This window comes from Eptesicus fuscus, chromosome 15 (assembly GCF_027574615.1).
Source record: "Eptesicus fuscus isolate TK198812 chromosome 15, DD_ASM_mEF_20220401, whole genome shotgun sequence".
NCBI lineage: Eukaryota > Metazoa > Chordata > Mammalia > Chiroptera > Vespertilionidae > Eptesicus > Eptesicus fuscus.
Genome location: NC_072487.1, coordinates 54,458,674 through 54,478,739, shown reverse-complemented (window position 1 = coordinate 54,478,739; position 20,066 = coordinate 54,458,674). Strand labels below are relative to the sequence as shown.

General features: G+C 39.3%; 1 protein-coding gene across 3 annotated transcripts in view; it reads left to right on the top strand.

Annotated features, from left to right (window-relative positions):
* Positions 1-5,215: 5,215 nt before the first annotated feature.
* Positions 5,216-20,066, top strand: part of TEX10 (testis expressed 10) — a 30,118-nt gene continuing 15,267 nt past the window's right edge. For 2 of the 3 annotated variants that reach the window (XM_054727474.1, XM_054727476.1), the window contains exons 1-8: positions 5,216-5,375; positions 9,004-9,192; positions 10,962-11,674; positions 12,055-12,298; positions 15,561-15,673; positions 16,347-16,585; positions 17,553-17,688; positions 19,198-19,373. In XM_054727474.1, the coding sequence (XP_054583449.1) occupies positions 9,013-9,192; positions 10,962-11,674; positions 12,055-12,298; positions 15,561-15,673; positions 16,347-16,585; positions 17,553-17,688; positions 19,198-19,373 (1,801 nt within the window). In that variant the 5' untranslated portion in view covers positions 5,216-5,375; positions 9,004-9,012. The remainder of the gene's footprint in view (positions 5,376-9,003; positions 9,193-10,961; positions 11,675-12,054; positions 12,299-15,560; positions 15,674-16,346; positions 16,586-17,552; positions 17,689-19,197; positions 19,374-20,066) is intronic. The other variant, XM_054727475.1, reaches the window with a different exon arrangement.

Below are 20,066 nucleotides of genomic sequence, written 5' to 3'. Positions count from 1 at the left end.
ATACAAGTCCTTTGGTTGATCTCTTACCCCCTCCCCCTCCCCAACCTCCCCCACCCCTACTTTTCTTCATAGGTTGGACGGTCTGTTCAATGCTTCCATGACTCTGCTTCTATTTTTGTTCATCAGTTTATGTTGTTCATTATATTCCACAAATGAGTGAGATCATGTGATATTTATCTTTCTCTGACTGGCTTATTTCTGATCTACAAAACCATGAGATAATAAATGGGTATTGTTTTAAACCACTACATTTGTGGTAATTTGTAACAGCAGCAACATAATGATATTACAGATGTCTTGTTCTTCTTTAAATTGGGCCTGAGCATGGCCAAAGCACTTTACATCATGGATGATAGGTACCCTCAAACATGTAGTATTATGCAATACCTACCTTAGATGTTAAATACATTCTTCAAAAATGAAAATAATGTTTCACTGAAGAATCTTTTGGTGGCTAGGAGCAGAAAGCCATCCGAGCAATTCCAATTAAAGGGAGTTTGTTGTAAGAATAGAGGAGGAAATCTCAGGGAACACAGGCATGGATAAAGAACCTAGTCACTCCACAGAGGAAGGGGGATCTGAGAGCATTCCTGGAAAAGTTCCCTCACACCTTCAAGCAAGAGCAGAGTGCGAATAAACATAAACACGGATAATGTCAACAAATTAACTGAAATTAAATGCTTCATTTCCCTCTACACTGCACATTCATGGCTCATTTGATAAAGTCCCCTAAATCTGGTTATGTATAAGCTATGTAATTTAGGATTTTTAAGACTATTTAGAACAGTGACACTGGTGGGAAACAGAGAAGGAGGGGTGCAGAGAGGTCCTCTGGCTGGAGGTGGAATTCACAGGTGTTCGTGGAGGACTGGGTGTAATGGTGAGAGAGAAGGAAGAGTCACATATGATTCCCAAGATTTTGGCTCCTCTGTAAGCTCCAGGAGGACAAATACAGAATTTTTATTTTCCTTATTATATCTACAATGTTCAGCACACAGTAGGTACTCAATAAAAATATTTGTTGTTCAGTGATAGAAAACCACTGCCTATGTTTCTTTAGCAGGGGAATGTCATGATCAGATTTGGGATTCAGATAATTAGCATGGACAGCAGTGTGGAGCATGAACAAGGCTGAGAGGGCGTGGCCGATGATAGCTGTCTATAAAAACCCAGTCTCCTCTTCTTCCTGAGCATGCAGTTATACTACATTTCCCAGCCTTGCTAAAGGTAAGTATGGCCATGGCCATGGCCATGAAAGTATGCTCTATGTCTACTACTGGGCTTCCAGCAAGGACATTTTTATTCCCACCCATTAACTAAAACTTTTCTTTCAGAAATTATTATAGTCCTAACCACACTCACTTGACTTCTAGGGAAGAAAAAAAGGACTAGGAATCCAAATCTAGAGACTTTTGAGAAACACAATACCAAAACAAATAGAGAAATTAGTGACAAGGAATAGACCAAGTTGTTGGAGCAATATAATAAAGGACAAAAGAACACAAATCCTAAGTAATAATTTCAAATGGAGAAAGATGTAGAAGGCTCTTAACATTTTTTTGAGTTGGCATTGTTAATATTTTAAAAGATTATTCCCTGCTCCTTCCTTACCCCAAATAGAAAAAACTGTGGGCTATTTATAATGCCCCAAATTTAAAAACAACCTAACTGCTCAACAATGGGGGTCTGGTTAAATTGATTACAGTAAAAAAATAAAGAAAATAAATTGATTACAGTAAATTCAAACAAGGAAAGATTATGTAGTCATTTCAAATTATCATGTACATAATACTTATTAAAATGAAAAGTTAAGAGTGACATTAAGTTTCTTTTAAATGGTTAAAACACAGTGAGTATAATATGCTCCCATTCATTTTTATGAGTATGTAGAATATAGTCTGGATAAAATCTCACCAAAATGGTAGAAATGGGTATCTATGCTTGTGTGATGGAAGTAATTTTCTTTTCTTCATTTTATTTAGATAAAAATTATACTTTTCTAAATTAACATGTACTAATTGAGCAATTAATATTGAAAATAAGAAGATGCTCATTATTACCAGTCATTAGGGATATAGCAACCAACACTACAATAAGATACCATTTCACACTGATAGGATAGCTACTATTCAGAAACACACACTGAGAAAATAACAAGTGTTGGTGAGGCTGTAGAAAAATTGGAATGGAATGTGAAATGGTATAGCCACTATAAAAAAACTGTATGGTGGTTCCTCAACAAGTTATAAACAGAATTATTATATTATTCAGCAATTCTACTTTTGGTTAAATCCAAAATAATTGAAAGCAGGGTCTTAAAGTGATATTTGGCAGCATTATTCACAATAGCAGAGGTGGAAGCTACACAAGAGTCTATTAATAGATGAATGATTAAACCAAATGAGATATATACATAGAATGGAATATTATTTAGCTTTAAAATGGAAGGAAATTCTGACACATGCTACAACACAGATGAACCTTAAAGAAATTATGTTACTTGAAATAAGACAGTCACAAAAACAAATATTGTAGGACTCCACTTATGTGAGGTAACTCTAGTAGTCAAATTCATTAAAAACAGAAAGTAGAATGGTGGTTGCCAGGGGTGAGGAGAAGGGAGAATGGAATTGTTTAATGGGTATAGAGTTTCAGTTTTGAAAGATTAAATCATTCTCAAGATCAGTTGCATAACAATGTGAATGTACTTAACACTACTGAATTGAACAATTAAAAATGGTTACAATGGTAAATTTTATGTTATGCTTATTTTACTAAACTTAAAAATATTATAATTGAAAATTAACACACATAAAGGAATGGTTTAAAGGAGAGGAAGTATATGAGAAAATGGCTCACAATCACCATTTCAGAAAACCTCCCTGGCCAAGCCGGCTTTGCTGTGATCAGTTTATTATGTGCCCTACTGAGTTCATTAGTAGAGTTGGAAAAAAGGCTATCTTTACGTACATACTTTTCATCTCTTAAAACAGAGGCTATAAATTGGAAATCTGCTCATAAGTATTTTGTTTGGCCCACACCATGTTTTTAGATCGGACACAAAGGTATTTGCTCATCAATTTTTATTTATTTATTTATTATATTTTTTAAAAATATATATTTTATTGATTTTTCACAGAGAGGAAAGGAGAGGGAGAGAGAGTCAGAAACATCAATGAGAGAGAAACATCAATCAGCTGCCTCCTGCACACCACCCCCACTGGGGATGTGCCCACAACCAAGGTACATGCCCTTGACCAGAATTGAACCCAGGACCCTTAAGTCCGCAGGCTGACGCTCTATCCACTGAGCCAAACCGCTCAGGGCTGCTCATCAATTTTTAAAGATCACATCTCTTATACACAATTCTGGATTTCTGGGTGTGTTATTTTTTCTTGAAAATGTGATTGCATTCCCTGAGGACAGGCTGCTCCCTTAGCCAGGCCACCACTACTTCTGTCAGCTACATCATCGCCAGGCCCACCTTGCTTCAGGCTGGAGCAGAGTGAACAAGGAGAGAGTGCTGGGAGGAGTGCTCAGAGGTTAAGGGACATGTCAGAATACGGCAGTCCTGGAGGCCATCATAGGGAACTGGCTTTTACTGCAAATGACATGGGGAGCAATTGAGGGGTTTTGAGCCAAAGAGTGACTTGACCTTAGATTTTTAAGTCACCACACAGCCATACTGCTGGTATTAGATTTTAGGGGGAAACTATCTAGACTGCAATGGTGGAAACAGGGAGACCTACTCCGAAGCTTTTAACAGTGAGCATGGGATGGCTTAGATCAGCCGGGGAGGTGGTGTCAAGTAGGGGAAGTCAGGATGTGTTTGAAGGTTAAGTAAACAGAGTCTCCTGTTGGATTAACTGTGAGATGTGAAAGAAAAAAGCCAGGCCAAAAAAACAAACAAAACACACACACACACACAAACCCCACAACAAAACAAAAAAACACCAAAGGCTTTGGCTTGAGAGACTGGAAGGATGGAGTTGCTATTTGAGATGAAGAAGCTGGAGGAAGAGTAGATTTAAGGGGGAAAATCAGGAGTTCCGTTTTGGACATGTTGACCTTGAGACATATAGTGATATCCAAAGGAAATGTTGAATAAGCTGTTAGACATAAGTGTGGAGTTCAGGGGACATGTCTGGATGGCAATAAGCCTTTCATTTTCTGATTTAGTCTCATACTTTTTAATACCCTATAATATTGGTGACTCCCAAATGTTTATATTTACAGTGGATTCAAGCAGATGATGGATGTATGGCTGTGTTGCCAGGAAAGAGAGGTGAGCACCTTGGTCTGCCACTTTATCTCTGATCATATAAATCACGTTTTTTCAAGAAAAAACAGAAATCCAGAAATGTTTATAAGAAATCTGATCTTTAAAAATTGGTGAGCAAAACGTCTTTGTGTTCAGTGCTTGGATCTCAGGTTACCTCTGAATCCCTACCCAGTAAACTGAGGCTCATACGGTGGTCAACTCTACTCAGTCGTGTATCTATCTGGTAAGCTGTAAAGAGAAATTTGAATCCAGGTCTAAAATCCATTAACTGGGGTTCTTTCCTCCACACCACCTGCCAATCTTGGGCAAGGGTATCCTTCAAAGATCCAGTCTCCTTGTTTTCTCATCCCCTTCCTAGGCATTTTAATCTCTCCCTTAATTTCTCTGGGCCCACTTACGGTAGGTTAGAAAAATCCCTGACAATGTATATCAGATTGCTTAAAGTAATTTCAGGAGCGGGAATCTTTAGGGAAAACCCTCCACTAAGGCTCCAGCTTCTAGGTGTATTTTGCCTTCTGTCACGTGATTCTTAATTGCTCCATCCAGGTTCCAGTCCCCAGGGATTCTATGGCCCTTGCAGTTCCAATGAAACTTTTTCTCAATTCCATTCAACGTATATTCTTCTTCGGATGTGCCTTTAGGTCTGAAGCACCGTGGTCTGGAGCAGGGAGGAAGGCAGCCGTCTACCCGCCGTAACCTGGGCAGCACCCCGACGCAGGTGCGAGAAGTTCAGGGCCGGACCACGCACCCCGCTCTGTGCTCGGGTCCAGCGCTCTCCATCCTCCGCTCCCGCAGCGCGGGGGCTTCCGGCGCCGGCCCCCGCCTCCCGGGGGCGGGACCTGCCGCGGCCGCTCCCGCCTCCCTGGCTGCGCGCGGCTGCGGGTCGCAGTCACGTGAGCGCGGGCGCGGCGGGGGAGGGGCCCTGGTTTCCGGGCGGCGGAAGGAGACGCGGCCGCGTGAGGACTCGGGGATTTGAAAACACGCTCCGGGAGCGAGAGGCTGAGGCCGGCGGCGCACGCTGTCCCTCCGAGGGCCTCTGCACCGACGCCCTTCCTCGCTGCCTCCGCGCCCCGGGGCCCCGCCGGACTCTCAGGTGAGGGGCCGGCGCCCATCGGGCCAGGCCCTCCCGGGGCGCGTTGACGGCGCGCGGGGCCCTCGCCCCCCTGTCCGCGGCCCAGGCGGGCAAGGGCCGGCGGAGGCCGGTCTGCGCCCCGCGGGCGCCGGGCTGGAGCGCCCCTGCGGAGCTCGCCCCGGGGGCCGGGCCGGGCCGTGCGGAGGCGGCTGCCTGCGGGCGTGGGAAGCGCCTCCGGTGACTGGGCGGGTTCGCGCGGTTTGGGTCCGGGAGACTTGCGGGCGCGTGTGCGTGGACCGGGCCCCTCCTCCCCGGCTCTGGTCCTGACCGCGCTGCCCGGGAGCAGAAGGAGCGATCGTTCCTCCACATCCAGGGGGTGTTCACTTCTGGGATGCGAGACTGAAGACCTGGGGAGGGGATGAGCCGTCGTCTCCCACTCGCCGTCCAGGCGTGGAGGGGGCCCGGGCCACCGGTTCTGTCGAGCTGCCGGGGTGGGGCATTGGCTTTACGGGAAGTGCGGTGTCTCCGATTGGACCCCTCGGTAGAGTTTGGGGGAGCTCATGAGCGGAAAAGGGGTTGGAGGGGACATTTTCAGAGACTTGAGTGCAGTGTGCTTTCTCCTTCCTACTTTGGGGGAAAAAGAATTTTGGAAGTTAGGGAGGGAAAAGAGGTGGCCGACAAATGAGCTGGAATGCGGTTTGGTGGGAATCCTGATACGCCAGGATCCCCCTTCTGTTGCAGTTAGGAGACCGGCGTTGGGAATGCGTGAGGTTCGGTTTGGGGGCTCCCCCACGTAGGCGCTCCCGGCATGGGAGTGTGCAGCCCCGGAGCTGGCGTGCCTGCCTTCTCTTCAGTCCGCGCTGGTGCGAAAGTGGCTTAGTCAGGCTGCTTGGTGTGCGGTGCTATGACAGTTTTTATCTCGAGTGAAAATAACAGAAATGGAACTTGAGTTCCTAGTATGGAAATGGTCTCCGTGTACCATAAAAATAATCTTACCAGCCTTAAAGAAGTCAAGGAAGGGCGTTCAGCCCTCTTAATTTTCCTAACCGAGGGAAAACACAAATGTTAACAACTACAGAATGATGGATAATATGGCATGAACTTGACTGCAGGCTGTTGGATATCCATTAGGTATTTAGTGTCTAAAGGTAGCACAGAGGATTTGGAGGGCTAGTTAATTCATTCGAATTTCCTGAATGTCTTATACCATTTATTTTTATCTCTGATACTAGTTAATAAATTGTAGGGAACGCTCACAAAGTGTACTTGCTTAATTAAAATTTTTTTTCTTTGGTATTAAAAGAGGCCAGGTAAGTATTAGGGACTTTTTTTTTTTTTTAAGTTTGACCCGTTTTGTTTTTGTGTTTTTTTTTTAGACTAGAATAACAAGAGGTGTGGGTGGGATGAAAACTTGGGAATGGGATAAGTGAAATAAGGTGAGCCCTTTTTCTACTCAGTTTTCCAATTTTCACCTTGATTCTAGTATATAAAACTGGTTATGCAGAACTGTCTTGTGTATGGGTCCCTCAACTTTAAAAAAAATATATTTATTGATTTCAGAGAGAAAGGGAGATGGAGAGAGAGAGAGAGAGAGAGAGAGAGAGAGAGAGAGAGAGAGAGAGAGAGAAAGAGAAAGAAACATTAATGATGAGAGAGAATCACTGACCAGCTGCCTCCTGCACGCCCCACACTGGGGATGGAGCCTGCAGCCTGGGTATGTGCCCTGACCAGGAATCGAACTGTGACCTCCTGGTTCATAGGTCGACACTCAGCCACTAAGACACACCAGCCAGGCCCTCTTCAACTTCCTAATAAAGGACTAACAAACCTTTCTGAGCCACATCTCTAAAATGGGTTTAGTTCCACCTTCCCTCATGGTTTTGTGAGAAATGAATGCTAATGTATGTAATGCATCTAATAGTGTGCTTGGTATGTACTAGTCCAGATACTTTAAGAAATCATACATATTTGTGCTTACAGCTTATATGTTTACCAGTGTGCCAGGCACAGTTCTGAGTGTTTTACAAATAATGAACTCATTTCCTCCTCATTCATCCTACCTCATAACAACTGTATGACGAAGTATGTATTATTATTATCCCTATATTGTAGATAAAAACGGAGGCACAGTGGTTAACTACAGCCAGAAAGTGGTGGCCTTAATAAGAACCTAATCACTCTGTCTCTAGAATCTGCCCTTAACTTATATAGCCAAATCCTAACCCATAGCTTATAGGCAAGTGGCTTCTGGATTCCTGGAACTTGAGCTGCTGGACTTGCACCAGCCATTTTTCTCCCAATAATGCAAACCTTCATTTTACTCAAATTTTTTGGACTCTCATGTATAGCATTAACTTAAAAAAAAAAAAAAAAAAGCCAGGCATAGGATAATTTTGATAGAACAGAAGATGTTTTATTTATTTTAGAGGTACTGTTCCAGTGGGGTATACAGTGGAAGGTAGAATTCATTATTTTTGTAGTGTGTAGAAAAGGCTTCAAGAAACGCTGAGCTGGTTCTAGGTACTGGAGACATTTTTTAGATAGAAGTTAGCTTGTAGGAAGAGAAAGCTGAAGAGGAGGTGGGAAGGACGTGATATGTCCAGCTAAGGCCTTCACAGTAAAGGGATTAGAGAAGCCCCCGAAAGCTCCTGAGCCTTGGTCACATGTGTTTAGAAATGGACTAGGGAGTAGACACTCAACAAGCAATAAAACCTGTGGGAAAACTCTTGAACAGTCTAGGTTAGAGATAAAGAGTGGAAGAAGTGCCCGGGGAGTGGGGGTAGGAAGCACAGATCAAAGATTTTGTGTGTAAGTGGTAAGGTTTGGATATAAGTTGAAAGAATATGGTGAAGAGGGGGAAGTCAGGATGACATGGTCATGTCCGATTTATTATAGTAATGGCCTAATTGGTCTTGTTCCTTATCCCGCTGTTACTTATTTCCTTTTATACTGTTTTTCATCCTGTTTTTTGGATACTATATTATGTTTATGTCTAGTATGAACTTGCCCCCGTGTTCAAAATGCTGGTATCTTCATTTTTTTGCCTATATCAGACTTATCCCCTACTCCTGATCTATACCATTTTCTTTCCTCATGAAATGCTCATTAACTCTCCTTGCTGCATATCTGTATCTTACCCATTTTTCAAGCACCCAACTTAGGTTCATGAAACTTTTCCCATTACAGGCTTCATTAAATAACAACTTTTGTTTCCAAACTTGGCTTTGTTTTGCTAACGTTCAGAGTAGATACAAGATATCTTAGGAACTCTGTGCTGCTTTCCAACCCACTCTCAGCCTTCACCCGCCACATCTCCATAGAAAATTTCAAAAGGTTTCCATTTAGCACATTGCTTTACAGAAGGTTCCATGGTTAAAAAAACCTTGACAAATCAGGGGCAAGCCGGTTGCCTTATTGTTAATGGCTTCTCTTTTACAAGTCTCCTGGCTAAATTAATTTTTTTTTTTATTGCTACTTGGTAAAGGTATTTTCCATTTAATATTTTGATCCTTTGGTATACTCACTGTTGGCCTTGATTCTTGATTACCTTTGGTATAAATGATAATGTAAATGTTGAAAAATACCTTTATTCTTTCATAGTTTATTTTGTCTTTATCCATCATTTTTAAATTAATTCTTTTCATTATAGCACTCAAGAATGACCAAAAAAAGAAAACGCCAAGATGATTTTCAAAAAGTAAAACTAAAAGTTGGTAAAAAGAAGCCCAAGTTAGAAAATGCTACTGTTACAAACTTTAAAACGAAGACTATACATCTGCCTGAGCAACTCAAAGAGGATGGAACACTTCCAACAAACAATAGAAAACTTAACATAAAGGTAAATCATAAATATTATTTTGATAAAATTAGATTTTTTTTTGAAATCACCTAGAAAGTTAGGTTTTGTGAGAAGTTGTTTTAACTCTTAGGGCTTATTGATGGCTGGAGTTTGGAGTTCATCTGGTCTGATACTGCCACTGCAGTTACCCTGGTCTGATACTGCCACTGCAGTTTTCCCACCTCCTCCAGAAAGACTTGCTCAACTAAATCCACAGTGATTTCTCCCTTGTATACTTAGTTGATGATTTAATATATCATTTGGAAATACCTTGTGTTTTACTCCTTGATATGTCAAGTTTTTGAAGTTTCAGTTTTCAAGCTGTTTTTTTCTCCAAGCTATTTATTATAGCACAATGAGATAAGATAGGCTTCTGTCTTGCTCATTTTTTGAACCCTTATAACACAGCTTATAGATTCACTAGAGGCCCGATGCACGGATTCATGCAGTGGTGGGGTCCCTCAGCCTGACCTGCGCCCACTCGCAATCTGGGACCCCTCGGGGGATGTCAGATAGCCTGTTTCGACCCCATCCCCACAGGCCCGATCCAGACAGGAGGGAGCCCGATCCTGTGTGTTGAGCGTCTGTCCCCTGGTGGTCAGTGCGTGTTATAGCGACCTGTGGACCAGTCATTCTGTTGTTTGGTCGTTCAGTCGCTTAGGCTTTTTATATATATATATATAAAATAATATATATATAAATGTGTGAAGTTAATTGAAGTTTGAGCAGTAGTTTTACTTAAAAATTTAACAGCTTTATTGAAATGTAATTTATATATAATTCACCCATTACAGTGACAATTCAGTGGTTTTAAAAATATTTACAGTTATGCTCTCACGATAATCTAATTTTAAAACATTTTTTATCACTTCAGAAAGAAATGCTATACATACTCTTATAAAGTCACTCCTGTTCCTTCCCTCTAGCCCTAGGCAGCCACTTATCCACTTTCTATTTGCATAGATTTGCTTCTGGGCATTTCAAAGAAATGGAATCATATAATACCAGGTCTTTTGTAATTGGTCTTTTAATTAGCATATTTATGAGATTCATTCTTATTATAGCATATATCAGAGCAGTACTTAATTCTTTTGTGTTGTCAAATAATATTCCAGTGCATGGTTATATTACATTTTCTTAACGTTGATAGACATTTGATTGTTCCCACTTTTTGACTGTAATGAATATTTGTGAACAAGTCTTTGAGATGATATGTGTTTTCTAGTTTTGCTTTTAAGCTCCAAAGGTTAAATAATATCAAAAGGTATTCGAAGTCATGTTTTTTTCACAGATTATGTAAATTATTCCACAAAGAAAATTGACACATGTTATAATTAAAAAAAAAAAAAATATAATATATATATATATATATATATATATACCCTGAAAAACCACTTAAAATAGAAAGGGCCTGTTAAATTAAGAGTATGAGAATGTACCCAGCATATGTTTAGTACATAGTAGGTCTTTAAATGGTAGTGATGATAGTGTGCCTAAGTCTGCATGCAGGTTATTTTCAAAAAGAAAATTCTAACAAAAATTATGTAATATTTGTATTAGTCTAGAAGTACTTTAAAGATAAAACTGTGTTTCTGATCTTAATAAAAGCTAAGTGTTATTTAGAAATACTTATTGAAGCAGTTTCCCCAAGAAGTGTCAGTTAATCAGAATAGTTTTAGATAGCATGTTTGTTTGAAAATGATATAATGCACATATATAAGTGTGTGTGTATATATACCTAAAACCTGTATTTTTGTATTTTTTTATAGGATTTGTTATCACAGATGCATCACTATAATGCTGGGGTTAAACAAAGTGCTCTTCTTGGACTTAAAGACCTTTTATCTCAGTACCCATTTATAATTGATGCACACCTTTCAAACATATTAAGTGAAGTTACTGCTGTGTTTACAGATAAAGATGCTAATGTACGATTAGCAGCAGTTCAACTTCTTCAATTCCTGGCCCCCAAAATACGAGCTGAACAAATTTCTCCATTTTTCCCTTTGGTAAGTGCCCATCTCTCTAGTGCCATGACTCACATTACTGAAGGAATTCAGGAGGACTCTTTAAAAGTTTTGGACATTCTGCTGGAAGAGTACCCAGCACTAATTACTGGCCGTAGCAGTATATTGCTTAAGAATTTTGTAGAACTTATTTCTCATCAGCAGCTGTCCAAAGGATTGGTAAATAGAGACAGATCCCAGTCCTGGATACTTTCTGTAAACCCTAATCGGAGACTCACTTCTCAGCAGTGGAGGCTGAAAGTCTTAGTGAGACTCAGTAAATTCCTTCAGGCCTTGGCAGATGGATCCAGTAGGTTGAGAGAAAGTGAAGGACTTCAGGAACAAAAAGAAAATCCCCATGCCACTAGCAACTCCATTTTTATCAACTGGAAGGAACATGCCAACGACCAGCAACACATCCAGGTTTATGAAAATGGGGGTTCACAGCCAAATGTCAGTTCACAGTTCAGGCTACGGTAAGAAGGATTTCAGTTATGTCCACATCAGTTTTCCTATATTGAATTATAACTGCTGACAATTGATGACTAATGGTGGGAAGACATGCAGTTGTCTTTCATAGTTTTCATAACAGTTATTCATGATTTGGTTTTATTTACTGATGGGAGGAGTCATTTGAAAGTATTAATTTATTCATTTTTAGCAAAGCCTAATGAGAAGTAAAGCTTGATAGCCTCTTGGCTTTGTCATCTTAGAATTTTATTTTTCTTACTAGTCTTGATTAATATAATTGTCAATTCATGGTTCTTTATTTTACTGGTACTTTATATTTAAGATTTACATTAAGCAAGGAATAATTTTTAATCTCTAAATATTTTTCATTCTCATCCTTTATTAGGAACCTGATTGGAGGACTAGGCAGTGTGGATGAAGGCTTGTCATCTACTGAAAACCTCAAAGGATTTATTGAGATAATAATTCCATTGCTGATCGAGTGCTGGATTGAAGCTGTTCCTCCACAACTAGCTACTTCTGTTGGAAATGGTGTAGAACGAGAACCACTGCAGGTTATGCAGCAAGTTCTTAATATTATTTCCCTTCTGTGGAAACTTTCTAAACAACATGATGAAAACCACAAATTGGTGAGAACTAACGGGTTCTTTATTTTCTTAGTGATACCCTTTATCATAAATGGGCAGGTTAGATATTAGCATATTACCACTAATTGGTTATACATTTTCTCTTCTTTTTAAAATCCTTGCCTGAGGACATGTTTATTGATTTTAGAGAGGGTGGGGAGAGGGGGAGAGAGAAAGAAAAACATGGGTTGCCTCACATACGCACCCTGATAGGGAACTGAACCTGAAACCTTTTGGTGTACGGGGTTGGTGATGCTCCAGCCAACCGAGCCACCTGGCAAGGGGAATTACACATTTTCCAAAAAATTCTTAGGGTTTAATTGTAATCTTTTTTTTTTTTTTTTTTTACTTTTGCTCCAAACAACAAATTAAAATAGCTTTGTGAGAGCGTTATCTGAATATTAAAAATTATTAAGTGAAATGCATAACTTTTATTATGCTTATTTTCATTAGTTATGATTCACAGTGGGGTTACAATTTATTGCTTATGGCAGATTGTTTATGTAGGAACATTCTAGTACCTGGCGGCCACTTCTAGGGATAAAAAATGTCTGATTAAGTAGTCTCTTCTGGTTTGTGCCACATTGCCAAGTTTAGTAGAAATGGATCACACTAAAGATCTAATAACCATCCTTGAGTTGTTTTTATACTACTTTTGTTTTAGAGAAGAAGCTACACACGAACTTGCTGAGTGTATGCTCTTTTATCTTGACAAAGGGTGTAAGATCAGAAAAATCTCTAAACATTACTTTTTAAAAAAAAATATTTTTATTGATTTTTTACAGAGAGGAAGGGAGAGGGATAGAGAGCTAGAAACATCGATGAGAGAGAAACATCGACCAGCTGCCTCCTGCACACCCACCACTGGGGATGTGCCCGCAACCAATGTACATGCCCTTGACCGGAATTGATCCTGGGACCTTTCAGTCCGCAGGCCGACGCTCTATGCACTGAGCCAAACCGGTTTCAGCTAAACATTACTTTTATTGTAGGTAAGCTGTACTTGCAGGTGTAGTGTGAGTGAAATTAACCTAAATGGAGTCTCAGAGTCAGTGTTCTAATTACACACTATAGAAATTTCATTGTGTCTTAGTTTTGTATTTTAATGCTTGCTACTTTTTGTCTCTAGGTCTCATAGCTATTGTCTTTTTCCCACAAGGGTTAGAATTTGTGAAGAATAGTCAGGTGTAATAATTTATCAAAGATTTATTGAGTGTCTATAAATGTGGCTGTTTAAATTAGTTAAGATTCAAGTCCTCAGTCACACTGCTATATTTCAAGTGTTCAATAGTTACATGTGGCTAGTGGCTACTATTTTGGACAACACATAAGGCATAGTTTCATCATTGCAGAAAGGTCTGTTGAACAGCACTGCTCTACAGTGAGCTAGGTGCTAGTCTAGGCTCTGGGAGTACAGAGATAAATGTGACTGACAAAGTGCTTGCCTTCACAGTACTTACCTTCTGGTGGGGTTGATAGATGGTAAACAAATATATAATGCCAGTACTAGGAAGAAAGAGAAAAGTAAAGCAGGGGAGCCAATATGTGCTGGAACAGAGTCAGGAAGTACCACTGAATGAAGTGAAGAAGCAAGTCTGGTGAAGACCTGTGAGAAGAACCTTCTGAGCATACGGAACAGCAAGGGCAAAGGCCCTGAAGTGAGAACAAGTTGAAGAGGAATGGCAGGAAGGGCTGTGTACGTAAGGTACTAGGAGAATGGTAGAAGATGAGGGAGAAATAGTGACAGTGGCCAGATCACATGAGACCATGTGGTCCATGGTGAGGAGTTTGAATTTTAACCTGAGGGTGGTGAAAAGACATTGGAGGGTTTTGAGTAAAGGAGTGACACAGTCTGAATTATGTTTATTTAACTTTAATATGTTGAATTTACACATAGAACACTAATGAACTCACATGGGCTCACTATCTAGCTAACTTGTAGAGCCCAAACTCAGACCATCTATCCCATAGATGAAAAGTTCTGCTCTACCTACATTCCTGTTCCCTTTCTCCCTTTCTGTATTACTATTTTGAAGAGTGATTTATGTTTTCTTATGTTTATAAGGTCACCCTGGATGCTTTGTGGAGAACTAACTTATGTGGGGCAGCAGGAAAAGCAGGGAGAGCAGTTAGAAGGCTATTGTAGTCTAGGTGGGAGATAAAGTGGCTTGGAGTAGAATGGTATCTAGTGGTTGAAATGATAAGTAGCATCTAGGTTCTGGTAAAGCCAGCAGAAAGGCTGATGTGCATAGTGAAGGAAAGGAGCAAGGATGATGCATGTCCAAATGGCAGTGTGGCTGCTGGGGAACGGGCGAGGAGTTCAGTTTATTCATGTTAAATTTAAGATGCCTATTAGAAGTCCAAGAGGAGATGTTGGGACTACATTTATAGGCCAGGAAAGAGAAGAATCTAGTAAAGGACACTTAAGGAGCTATATGGTGACCAGCTATTTTAGCACCTCAAGTCCCACATCCCAAGAAACCCCTCAGTCTGGAAAAAATGAAATGGTTGGTCCTCTGGATGGGAGGAAAAAAGTATTGTGATCTGGAATTAGACAGTGTTTCAGGTAGGAGAGAATGAATGGTACATTCACAAATACTGCTGAAGAATTTTAGAGAAGTGTCGACTACCTTTAATAGGAAATAATGAAATTGATGGAGAATAGTGTTATGATATAAATAGAACACTAGGTAGAAGACTGTTGTGTATTTTATAAATATGTGTATTTTATAAATATTGTATTAGTGGTTCAAGTTCAGGGTTTTCTTCAATCTTTATTCTCTCCTTCTCTTGAACAGTAGATAAAATTCAAGTAAAAATAATTATTAAGCACCTAAAGAACTGTGGGTGAAAACTAGATGCTCTAACAGTTTATTCTGATTTTTAAATGTATGTATTATATCATGAACAGAAGCTGTATTTTAAAAATATGTATGTTTGTATTGATTTCAGAGAGGAAGGGCGAGGGAGAGAGAGAGTGAAACATCAAGGACGAGAGAGAATCATTGATTGGCTGCTTCCTGCAAGCCCCCTACTGGAGATTGAACCCACAAGCTGGGCATGTGCCCTGAGCAGGAAACAAACCATGACCTCCTGGTTTATAGGTCGATAACCACTGAGCCACACCAGCTGGGCCAGAAGGTGTATTTTAATGGTAAATTTATAGTTGAATATTGACAGGTTGTCAAATTTATGCTTACAGTTTTATTGGTTATTTATAATTATTGTTTTTAGCAGGTTTTCTAATCTTTGCTCATTTTAATAGGAGTCTTGGCTTCGAAAGAATTATCTTGTAGATTTCAAACACCATTTTATGAGTCATTTTCCATATGCCTTAAAAGAAATAACCAAGCACAGGAAAAAAGAAACAAATAAAAGGTATTGTTGATTCTTTACCACTGTACAGACTTGAAAAGTTGCTTCACCTGAAATGATGAGAAAATAAATAGCTTTAAACTTGAACTTTCTACACTGTGAGGTGTTTATACCTAATATAGAGGCCCGGTGCAGGGGTAGGGTCCCTAGGCCTGTGTGGTGATCAGGCCTTTCTTCGTTACGTGCCACCCCCTGGTGGTCAGTGCATGTCCTAGCAAGCTATCGAACTCCTGAGGGGACACTTTGCATATTAGCCTTTTATATATATTTGTGTGTGTGTGAAATAAAAGTAGCAGTAGTTTGGCTGATCTTGAATAAGTCACTTTAAGCCTATGAACATCGTTTTTTTTTTTATTTTTTAAATCTGTGAAGTGAATGTTTTGTGCTATCCAAGTGTCAAATAGCAAATGACATAAATATGAATTTAATAAAATTTGCTGAGGTGGATGCTTTGGGAGAGACACTATGTAATTATCTTAAAAGTCATGTAGTTCTGCTCTCATTTATAATGAGGAAACTGGTAATGAAACTAATATTAGTATGTTATCAGTAACAGTAGCCTGAAGAAAGTGATACTGGAGAAAAATAGTTTTCTTTGACTCAGTGATTATTTAAGGATTGTAAGTGAAGTAGGCATGGTAGACACCAAACTTAATTAATATGTCTTTGTTTTTAGCATCAAGCATTGCACGATTCTCTCCAATAATGTAGACCATCTCTTGCTGAATTTAACACTGTCTGATATCATGGTCTCTCTGGCAAATGCCTCAACTTTGCAGAAGGATTCCTATTGGATAGAAATGATAAGAAAATTTGTGACAGAGACCCTTGAAGATGGCTCTAGGCTAAATAGTAAGCAGCTGAACAGATTGCTCGGGGTATCCTGGAGGTTAATGCAGATACAACCAAACAGAGGTAGGTGATGCTGCTTTATCTTTATGTGAGAGGAGCTCTTATGTATGCTATTTGAATTGATAACTTTCAAACATTCCATGTAGTTAATTACATTCAAGCTATAAAAGGTAGCTAGCATAGTTATGAAGGATTATCTACTTAAACACTGAAATTGTTTATGGTCCAGGGCATCCCTTTCTTTCTTTTTTTTTTTTTTACAGAGAGGAAGGGAGAGGGATAGAGAGTCAGAAACATCGATGAGAGAGAAACATCGATCTGCTGCCTCCTGCACAGCCCCTACTGAGGATGTGCCCGCAACCAAGGTACATGCCCTTGACCGGAATTGAACGTGGGACCCTTCAGTCCGCAGGCCGACGCTCTATCCACTGACACTCTATCCACTGAGCCAAACCGGTCAGGGCGGCATCCCTTTCTTAATGGATAGGTCCCTTCCTGAAGCAAATTGATACTATTTCTAATAGATTACAGAATGGGTATAAAAGGAGGTAGATATTACTAAGAGGAAATGCCATCGAGCCTAATGAAGAAATACTCTTTTCTGATGTTGGATTAGAATTTGGGAGCTTTTTCCTTTTTTTTTCTTATAGAATGAATCCTGCCTTTCTCTACATTTCTTAGCTTGAAGTTACATCACTTGGTCCATTTTTAGTGTGACTTACTAATTTTCTCATTCAAAAACAAAGCTTTTCCATTTGGTTTCCATCTTAGTCACCTTTCTAATATCCTGTTTTGTTATCTCTACTTAGGTTTGTTGTCTCTTAGGAAAGTTTATACTGTAATCTCTGGTAGGTTTGACTTTTATATTAGGCCATTGCTATAGGACTTCGATTGATAGTCATCAGTTTGTGGCTAAGATCTGCTTTGTTATAGGAATAAAGAAAACTACCCTCTGTGCTTTTAAGGAATTTGGGGGCTGATGACCAAATATTTTTGATTCATAAGTAGTTGTTTTTTTCTATGTTTTTAGAGGCTACAGAGTCTCTCATTAAGGCAGTTTATACATTGTATCAGCAGAGAGGCCTTATCCTTCCAGTTCGGACTTTGTTACTGAAATTTTTCAGTAAAATCTATCAAAAAGAAGAACTGAGATCTTACAGATTCAGGTAAAGTTTCATTTACTTTGCCTTTTTTACACGGAGTTAATTTTGTAGTTTATTTAAATAAGATGATAGGGTGATTAAATCCTAGATGGTTATGTTTACGAAATGATACATAATTTTATGAAGAAGCATATAGAATAGTGCCGGTAATCTTTATACACATAACTGAGCAGATAAAAGCCTCTTTGAGTATGTCTGCTTATAACTAAAGGATAGTTGGAACAACCTATAGCAGCCTCAGCCTTTCGTTGCTTCTCATAAAAATTAGGGAGATTGAGCCCTAGTCTGTGTGATCTGAGCCCTAGTCTGTTGAGCATCAACTTATGAACCAGGAGGTCATAGTTTGATTCCCCAGTCAGGACACATGCCCCGGGTTGTGGGCTCGATCCCCAGTGTGGGACGTGCAGGAGGCAGCTGATCAATGATTCTCTCTCATCATTGATGTTTCTATCTCTCTCCCTCTCCCTTTCTCTCTGAAATCAATAAAAATGTAAAAAAAAAAAAAAAGAATGAGGGCAATAGAGATGAGAGTTTCTGGCTTAGTTTGGTGCTATCAGTTGAGACAGACAATAGAAGAGTGGAACTAAGGAATTTAGTTTCTTGATATGGATAGTTTGATGTTTATTTGAGACAGTCTGGAAGAGATGTTTGGAAGATAGAGATTTGGGATACCTAGTTAAGTGTAGGGAGTTGTTAGAATATATTTGAGTCTTTACTATAAGCCAAATACTTTTCATAATTTTTCTGAATAATTCTCATAGTACTACTATGAAGGGTAGATACTGCTCCTCTCATTTTACAGAAGGAAACAAGCTTAGGTTAAATAAATTGGTGGTTGTCAATCAAATAATGGGTGATAGAGGTAGCTGAGATTTTAAATTCAGGTCTGTGATGACAGAAGTCATGCTTAAATCACTAAGTTTTTTGAGGTCAGCAAAAGTGATTGCTGTTACCTGATTAATGGAAACATTAGAGCTTTAGCAAGTATACTAAAGAACTGAAATAACACAAGTTCAAAGCCATTTTAGTGCAGGAGCACCCTACATTGACTGTATCCATAAGTTAATATAGTGCAATAATTAACACTACTTAGGACAAATAGTACATGTTAATGTTTTTATTGATTTCAGAGAGAGGAAGGGAGAGGGTGAGACGGATAGAAGCATCAATGAAGAGAGAATAATTGATTGTCTCTCTCCTGCACGCCCCCCTATTGGGGATTGAGCCCACAACCCAAGCATGAGCCCAGACCAGGAATCAAACCAGTGGCCTCTTGGTTCATGGGTCGATAATTTAGTGCTCCAAACTTAGTGGGTAAAACCTAGAAAATGCTGCCACTAAGTAAATGATGCTAGTATTTTCATAGGCTCTCAAAGGTTTAAATGAGTGAATGTGTTATTGCAGGTGACTTGTCACTTTATGGTGTATTTAGATTAAAAATTGTTTTTGTTTAAATTTATGTTCCTTGTCTTTAAATTATACTTTATTTTGTTCTTCCTTGGCCTTTCTTAGATATCGTAGTAAAGTGTTATCCCGTTGGCTGGCTGGTTTACCATTGCAACTTGCTCATCTTGGCTCCCGAAACCCTGAACTCTCAACACAGCTTATTGATATCATCCAAACTGCTGCAGCACGAGCAAATAAAGAATTACTAAAAAGTTTACAAGCTACGGCTCTTCGAATCTATGGTAAGAGTTTGCTTAACTGTATAGGTGATCATTGGTACATCCTGATTTAGAAAAGATGTTTCTAAGGGAAGCTCTTTAGGTTTGCCTTTCCTTGAAATTATTGTAAGTTACTTGTGCCATGATTAAATTACCAAAACAAAATCAACCATCAAAAGGTAAATTAATTTTCAATACTAAGTATTCTTTATTAGAATAGTTTTAGAAGTTTAATGGTTATAGGTGCTTCTTGCATTCTTAAGTTGTTTAAACTACCTGCTATTCACAAATTTAAAACTGTCAAGTATTTTAAATTCCTTTGAAGCTTTGGTGGGAAATTTCTTATTAAATCATAATCGATATCTTGTATGACTTCATATGTTAATATGCCTTACTGATCCCTAGAACTATCTCATATTTTAGGCAGAAATATCAATTAAAAGCATTCTGCGATATATACATATATAATTTACATTTGTTACTGAGATGTAATTCACATCCCATAAAATTTGCCATTTTATAATGTACAGTTTAGAAATTTTTTAAAAAATATAGTCCCACGGTTGTGCAAAACATCATTGCTATCTAATTCTAGAATACTTTTATCACCTCCAAAAGAAACTACCCATTGGTAGACCCTCCCCATTCTCGCTTTTCCCAGCTCCTGGCAAACACTAATCTGTATTTCTGTCTCTGGATTTGCCTATTGTGGACATT